Source organism: Branchiostoma belcheri, unplaced genomic scaffold (genome assembly GCF_001625305.1).
Source record: "Branchiostoma belcheri isolate BF01 breed outbred unplaced genomic scaffold, Haploidv18h27 scaffold58, whole genome shotgun sequence".
In the NCBI taxonomy this organism is placed as follows: Eukaryota; Metazoa; Chordata; class Leptocardii; order Amphioxiformes; family Branchiostomatidae; genus Branchiostoma; species Branchiostoma belcheri.
In genome coordinates, this window is record NW_017804220.1 from 1,890,693 (window position 1) to 1,899,134 (window position 8,442).

At 42.3% G+C, this 8,442-nt stretch overlaps 1 protein-coding gene across 1 annotated transcript in view; it reads left to right on the forward strand.

Moving 5' to 3' along the window:
• Window positions 1-7,124, forward strand: part of LOC109481807 (protein amnionless-like) — a 44,094-nt gene extending 36,970 nt beyond the window's left edge. The window contains exons 11-13 of the mRNA XM_019784395.1: window positions 1,377-1,527; window positions 4,942-5,022; window positions 7,015-7,124. Of these exons, the coding sequence (XP_019639954.1) occupies window positions 1,377-1,527; window positions 4,942-5,022; window positions 7,015-7,124 (342 nt within the window). The remainder of the gene's footprint in view (window positions 1-1,376; window positions 1,528-4,941; window positions 5,023-7,014) is intronic.
• The last annotated feature ends 1,318 nt before the right edge of the window (window positions 7,125-8,442 follow it).

The following is an 8,442-nucleotide window of genomic DNA, read 5'->3' on the forward strand; positions in this document are numbered from 1 at the left end:
CTTCTCTCGGCGGCTATGTAGGATGGCCGGCTATATTAAAATAATGCGTTAAAAACTCTTCCCCACCGCCGCGGGGCCTGCACAGGAGGCTAGGTCTGCTCTGCTCCTGTCACTAAATACTAGTAGTACGAGTATATGTATGTGAATGTGTTTGAGAAACTTTATGCATTTGCTTTGCAAATATAATGTTACTTCTCTAGTGTTATGTTATGTCATGCTATCTTATGTTATGCTATGTTATGTTATGTTATGTTATGTTATGTTATGTTTCGTTACGTTATGTTATGTTATGTTACGTTTATGCTATGTTATGTGATGTTATGTTATGTTATTACCTTCGCCAAGAAGGTTATGTTTTCAGTAGCGTTTGTCTGTGTGTGGGTGTGTTTGTGTGTGTGTGTGTGGTTTAGCAAGATAACTCGAGAAGCAGTGGATGGATTGAAATGAAACTTGGTAGGTGGGTAGGTCTTAATGAGACCTAGAAATGATTAGATTTTGGGCCCCCTGGCGGCTTTCCTTGGTACTGCAGCAGAACTTCCGGTTTTGATATCTCCTGATCTGGACATGCTAGGGTCACGAATTTTGGGTGGTAGAAAGCTCTTGGGCTAGGGAAGAAGTGACGTGAGTTTGGGCCCCCTAGCCGTTTGTTCTGGAACTGCAGGAGCATTTGTTGAAAAAAAATTGAAGGACGATAACTCAAGAACCGGTCGACGTATTGTCGTGATTTTTGGTATGTAGGTAGCTGAAGGAATGCTTGACATAATCAGATGGCAATTATGCAAATCGGGAGCTAATTTGCATAATTAATGAGGAAATTCTATAAATCTGCTTTGTTCGATAATAGAACTATGAAGCACTTGTGACATCTACTTGAGAACGAGAAAAACATCTGAAGATATAGATTATGTAAATGAGGACCTAATTTGCATAATTAATGGCAAATTCTTATAATTCCATAGTTGTAACTGCTGCACCCCAAATTTCATACTTGCCACATTTGGAAGTTAAGTGAAGGTGAACATCAATAAACATAATTTATTCAAATCATCACCTCATTTGCATAATTTATGAGGAAGTGCTATAATAGCCTTTTTCTTATGATAAGGCTGTCATTGGATGGAGAATATGATCAACTGATATAATCCATGCAAATGAGGCTCTTATTTACAAAATCAATGATTAAAATTGTATAATTCGTCACCCGCAAGGGTTAACATCATTTGGCGAAGGTATGAGATTGTGAAACTCTTGTGTTATGTTATGTTATGTTATGTTATGTTATGTTTATGCTATGTTATGTTATGTCATGTCATGTCATGTCATGTTATGTTATGTTATGTTATGTTATGTTGTGTTATGTTATGTTGTCCCGACAGGAGCACGGCTACAAGGGCCGTGTGAAGGGCCGTGTGAGTAAGCTGAAGGACGGGCACGTTCAGCTGGTCCTGGTGGACAACGTGCCCGGGGCTCAGAACGGCATGGCGGCGGGGGAGGTCGGCAAACACATCGCCTCTCTCATCGAGGAAGGTAACCTCGATTTGCATAATCTCCAAGCAGATGTTTGGGGTGGGAAATCGTATCGTTTTTCGGCTTGTGGGTCATTAAACGTATCTGTCAGAACACACGTCAATTATTCATAGATGGCAACTTGACAGAAGCATGGAGGAACGTGACGACTCAAATTCCTCCATGCTTCGCCTCGTCCAAATTATAGTACTACTTAGGTGTCCTCTGGGCTAATAAGACTTAATTTTATGGATGGCACACCGGACGAAAACCGAGATTTCCCTCGTGGATATCTATGGACACGCAGTAGGAAATCCGAAGTTTCCGCGGGTTTCCACTGATTTCCAAGGTGCACACGGGGCGTGTCCGCTGTGGGAAACTTGTGGAAAACATGGGAAACGGACCGCTCAAATTTCCCTTTCGTGTCCTATGGTGGAAATTTGCGTGCACATCATCGGGATATCTGTGTACACGTATGGAAACTTCAGGTGTTTGCCTTTGTTCCACGAATGACTTATGCATAATTTAGCGGCAATTATCGTAATTATCTCCCCCACTTTGTGAAACCAAATGCGCATGCGCGAGCCGACACACCCGGCCACGCCTCAAATATACCTTTTGTAATGGAAAGTAGCATCATGGCCTCCTATTCCCTTTACCCCCCCCTTATTTTGGTATTTTTGTTGCCTTTATTAGTTGTAAATGGTGCTTGGGCTTTGTGTGAGTGCGTGTTTGTGTTTTTTTTTTTGTTTTTTTTTGGTCTGGTCATCAGAAGGTTCCGATCTGTATGTATTTTATGCACCTCCCAAATTTCCAGTGTGCTTTGGCGAGTCTCTCAGCTCAGGCTCATCTGAAACAAACTGTAGGTCTCGGCCTGTTCGTCCTTCCACGTATGGCATGTAGACGATGACAGTCTAGGGAGCAGATATGAGTCTCCAGTCCTTGGAATCCTTCCTCAGCTCGTCTTGCCTAGTCTCCCTAGGGTAGGCTACCGGGGGGACATAGACTGAAGTTCACAATCTTCCCAATCAACCTCTGTCTGGAGAGAAGTCTAGTCCCAGTTCGTATTGCCAATGTCCCGCGGCGTTCTTGTCTTGGAAACAGCTAGTCTCTACCAGGCTTCGAGAAGCGGCTGGAAAGAGTAGAAATCGGCCCAATGGAGAGATAGCATGCCAAGGGAGTTGGTGCTGCTGGAGAAAACAGTTTGCCGCTTCGGTTCCAGCCGCTTCCCGGTGCCTGGTAGACGCTAGGAAATTGCTATAAGTAAACGTAGAATGACGCCATGTCGATATTCCTCGGTGTTGATGTAGACAAATTTTCCAGTCTCTCACTAAGTCCTAGCGTGTTGCTTTGTGTCCAGGAGAACTGTAGAATGCACGTTACACAACCCGGCGTGCCAACTGACAGATTTCAAAAATAGAGCGCGAGCGTTGATTGGCCCCCTTTTCAAACCACATACAAGAAGAAATGCATGCAATTGGCTGTTAGGGTTTACAGATCACTGCAAGAATAACGACCGAAACAAAGGGCTGTGAAATGTCCCAGTTGTCTATTGTGAAAAAGATTCACGCTATAAAGCTTAAACAACAATAAACCCTATAGGCTAATCTTACGCCAAAATGCGCCGAAACGTTACCACGTCTGCATATGCGTAACACATAATACATATGCAGTTTACCTGTGTAATGTTTACAACTTCTTGTTCAAGAAAATGAAATAAAAACAAGGAAGTTAAATTAAGGCTCCTTTACAAAAACCAAACATGGTAAACAGGGATATTTTTGAACATACTGGCGCCATCACGTCTGACCATTACACCACAATACACATCTAACAACAACGTACAGGTAAACCTAGCATCTTTTGTCTCTTTCAAAAATCTTTTTTACACAACAGTGGGCAAATATTTGAAAAACGCCAAGGGGGCCTCCCTCGTCACCAACGAAAGCGGATATGTTTGCAAGTGAAATATATCAAGGTCGAGGTTATCCAATAGCCTAGTTTGGGAAAATTCTGACCAGTAATTGTGTTTTTTCCCTATTATATACTGTAGATTCAATATGGCGCCGACATAATACGGCGTTAATTTATGCAGAAAGCCGAGCTACCAGACAAAGAAATCAGTACATTGTTAGTTAGCAAGGGTTATAGTCGATATGGTAATATTCAAGTAAGTTTGGAAATTCGAAACAGATACATCGGAAAAATACTGCGTAGCATTACAATATCTCTTAGTTAAACCAAACAAAAACTAATCATGATCACTTATGACTTCCACTAATAAACACAATTTTTGCAGTAGAAATTTCAAAATTGCACGTCCCCTGCACTTCTAGGCTGAGTTTATAATTTGGCACCCAAACCAAAACGCGCTACAGACGATCGCACGTGATCAATTCTTTAGTTTATCATCTTCAGCTATTTCTTTTCGTTCACAACAACGTGTTGCAAATTATCACTCTATCGGCGTCCGTCGGCGTGCTTTCTTGATTTACCGATAGTATACGCCAAAATGTATCAGGGGTTCACGCCATTTCTAGCAGAAAATTTACTAAAGCGGAGTGATAATTATTTCTATTGTACATCCATGCGCTGTAGGGCCATGTACAGAAAACATTAACGACATGTACTAGTATAAACTTTGGGAAACTCTTAGACCCCGGCGTTCATATCAAGCTTTGCATATCCTGCTAGATTCTTTAGCGGCGGTCAATCTATATAGCCTGGTGTAGACGCAAAATAGTCTGCTCTGTAAAGCCAGACTCGCAAAGGCACTATGTGTAAACAAACACAACAAAACTGCTTATAGATTGCCGTGCCTATTTTCTTAGGATGGTTACTCCATTGTGACGATAATTAGTCAGGACACGAGACGTTTCCAACAGTGGGAAATCTTGTACACTTCGCGTGTCCCATTGTGTGCGCGGGTTTCCTACCGTGGACACGCCGGGATGGGACACCCGTGGACACTTATGTACACGGCTAGGACACGTCAGGTTTCACCAACGTGTCCCAGCTTGGAAACTTGTGGAAATTCGGGAATTCGTCCAGTGGCATCCAATGCAATGAAGACCCCAAACCTAAAGCGTGCAGGCGAATAAAAACCTCCAGCCAAAATGCTGCTAAACCACAGGAAAACAAGGCTAGTATTGTGAATTTTCAGTTGTTGTACATGACTACTTTCACAACAAGCTATCACCTCCTGGCGTTTTGCAGCCTTAAATGAAATTAGTGTGACTGTAATGTTGGAATACATATTCTAGCCACATATATATTTCACGGTCGTTCTAAAGAATAAGATATCTCCCAGCCATAGCCCCATTCGCTATTACACTTTTAAAGCATATTCACATCTTTTTTCCTACATTTTAATGTAGGCAGGGCAGTCCTCCTTTTACTGTCTCGTTTTATTTTTCTCATTTTTCCCTTCCCCAGATAATATGTCACCGTTCCCGACTTTTGGTGTGACCAGCATCAGCATAGACAAGTCCGGTGTGGGCAACAAAGCCCAAGTCGGTAAGTGCAGAACAGGTTGGACTCTACTTCAATAGCCAGGTAGTCCTAATTCTGAGATGATTACTAGTACGTATACAGCATGGATTGTATGTTTATGGCCAGGTTATATAATGGAAAGGTCCTTACCAGTACAGATAATAAAGTATATATCAATGCACACCGCCATATCTAAACAGTATCTGCCTTGCAAGTTACCTCTCTTTCCTGATTAACCTGTTTGCTACGTCGATAAAGGTTAGACATCCAGGTATGAGATACTCAAGGAAATTCTGACTCAAGCAAATGGGTGGATTTTGAAAACTGTCAGACGTTTCAAGTAGCATCCAGCACTTTTCGTCAGTAACTGACGAAGAGTATAGGATACTATTTGAAATGTCTGACATATATTTTGATATGATAGCCGTTGCAGTGTGGTAACTTTGACCTTGCCATCTGACCTTGAACGATGACTCCATATAGACCACGTCTTTTGGACTTATAATGCAAAGGGGAGTGGTAAATAATCAAATATGGATCTCTTTAGATGTAACTTGATGGACTGATAATACAGGAACTAAGAATTACAAACATAACAATTTTGCTTCGATATGTCATTTCTATGACAAGTCACGAGCCTTAAAAATTCGATTTTTGGTAACAATTCCCTTGTAAACTAATGAAGCTACACTAGTGAAGCTAATGAAGACACGCTAACAACAGTGAAAGAGGACGGGTCCCTGCAGGTTAAGATATACCGCAAACCCACACATACTGACCAATATTTAAACTTCCATTCTAACCACCCCCTGGAACATAAACTCGGGGTTATCCGCACCCTGTTCCACAGGGCGGAAACAATTATTACTGACTCCCAAGACTTAGAAGAGGAGAAAGCTCACATTTCACAGGCACTAAGAAAGTGTGGGTACCCCACTTGGGCTATAGATAAGGCCAATAGTCCAAAACCCACAGTCGGTAACCAGTACCAGAGTAAGAACAAGAGCCCGAATAGAGGCCTAGTTGTCCTGCCCTACAGAAAAGGCCTGAGTGAAGGGCTCAGGAGGATCTTTGCTACATACGGGATTAAGACCTGTTTTAAACCAACCAGAACCCTCCGGAACATACTGGTTTCACCAAAGGACAAAACACCAAAAGAAAGCAAATGTGGGGTGGTGTACCACATACAGTGTCAAGGACAGAATTCCAAGGGCCCATGTAAGGAAACCTATATCGGAGAGACTGAAAGATCGCTCAAGGCTAGGTTCCTAGAACACAAACGACCTAGCTCAACTACCTCTGAGGTTTCACAACATATACATATAGAATCCCCTGGACATTCAGTCTCACTGGACAAAGTAAAAATCTTGGACACAGAACCGGAATTTTTTGCACGAGGGATTAAAGAGGCCATCTACATCAGGGCTTTACAGCCATCCCTCAACAGAGACGGGGGGCGCCACAGACTTTCTGCAACCTATGATCCACTGCTCACGGAGTCACGTGTGTTATCTGCGTGACGTCACGGAAGCGGTGGATTGCTCATTCCTTGAAAAAGACTGGAGTTGTACAGTCGAAAATTTGGGTGAGTCCAATTTTTTGTTGTGTTGGAAATTACAGTTTAAACTTACTTCATAATGAAGCAAGTTTAAACTGTAATTTCCCACACAAGAAATTGGACTCACTCAAATTTTCGACTGTACAACTCCAGTCTTTGTCAAGGAATGAGCAATCCAACGCTTCCGTGACGTCACGCAGATAACACACGTGACTCCGTGAGCATTGGATCATAGGTTGTGGCGCCCCCCGTCTCTGTTGAGGGATGGTTGTAATGCCCTGATGTAGATGGCCTCTTTAATCCCCCGTGCAAAAAAGGCCGGTTCTGAGTCCAAGATTCTTACTTTGTCCAGTGAGACTGAATGACCAGGCGATTCTATATGTATATGTTGTGAGACCTCCGAAGTAGTCGAGCTAGGTCGTTTAAAATATATATGTGGCCTTATTGGCTTATTGCAGCTGGAGGATCCGGGATGAACACTGTGATCTACATCGCTGCTGGAGCCGGCGGCGGGGCGGTGTTCTTCATCGCCATCTTGGTGTCCCTCGGCATCATCATCAAGAAGTAAGACCATCAGTCGACTAGAATAACAAAGTTCTGCATTCATAACCACTTGTTCAAAACAAGTTTAGCCCGTGGATCTTTTCAAACCAGTGGTTATGAAGACAGAACTTTGCTATTCAATAATTCACAAATAATTCACGCATGTATAAGACCGTAAAGATTTTCTTGTGACTGCCGGCCAAGAGTACTCAGTGGTCATTGCCCAATGGACCAACTCTTGACTGACAGTTACCACCAAACAAGTGGTAATGATTTTTGCCATAGGAAGATCTGCTTGGAAAGTAGTCACAATAAGAGCCCAGTTCTTCTGAAGCACAATTATGCGGTACTTTCTAACACAATGAAAAAATAACGGGTAAAATGGGAAATTGGACACGTTTTTGACTGAATAGCTCTTTGCCTTTCCTTTTCCAAAATGGCGGTTGAAATTACAATTCTGGTCTGTTTCAGAAAGACTGAGCTGTTTTTGTGAATCTAGCAAAGTAATCTCCAAGCAGATCTTCCCCTGGCAAAATCGTACACAGAACTTTACCTACGGCAAAAACGTTTTGACATGTAAATAGCATGACGTTTATGTCTCAGGGGTCTTCAAATTTGACATATTGCCCACAATGCACCACGCAACTTTGATTACCCACAATGCATCATGGGAACATGAACACACACTTCCGGGCTACAGTGGTCCTCTCGGGGCGCACTTTGACGGACGTCAGAGAACAATGGCGGGAGAAATTTGGTCTTAACGTCGATGAAGGTTAGACAGCCAGGTAATACGATACGCCAAAAAGCAGTTACTCAAGCAACTATCCAAAATCATATCCAGTTGCTTGAGAAACTTGGTCTTTATTTCCCAGGTGTCGCCGCATGCGCAGTGCTCACGGTACAGCCGGCCGGCCCGGGGGTCCCTCCGTCACACTAACCGCCTGGTGAATAATTTATGTCTCCAAGCAGATATTGGGAGGGAAAATCGTCGCACTTTTTCAGAGCCAACATTTTCACTATTTTTCATTGCCCACATTTTTCAATGTCTTTTTTTCAGTGTCCACATTTTCACTATTTTTCAGTTCTCATATTTTTCACTGTCTGTTTTTCAGTGCCCACATTTTTCAATGTCTACTTTTCAGTGTTCACATTTTTTCAGTGTCTATTTTTCAGTGTCCACTTTTTTAAATGACTACTTCTCAGTGCCTACATTTTCAGTCTATTTTTCAGTGCTCACATTTTTTTTAAATGTCTATTTTTGCAGTGCCCACGTTTAAAAAATATTTTTTCAGTGCCTACATTTTTCATTGTCTATTTTTCAGTGCTCACATTTTTATGTC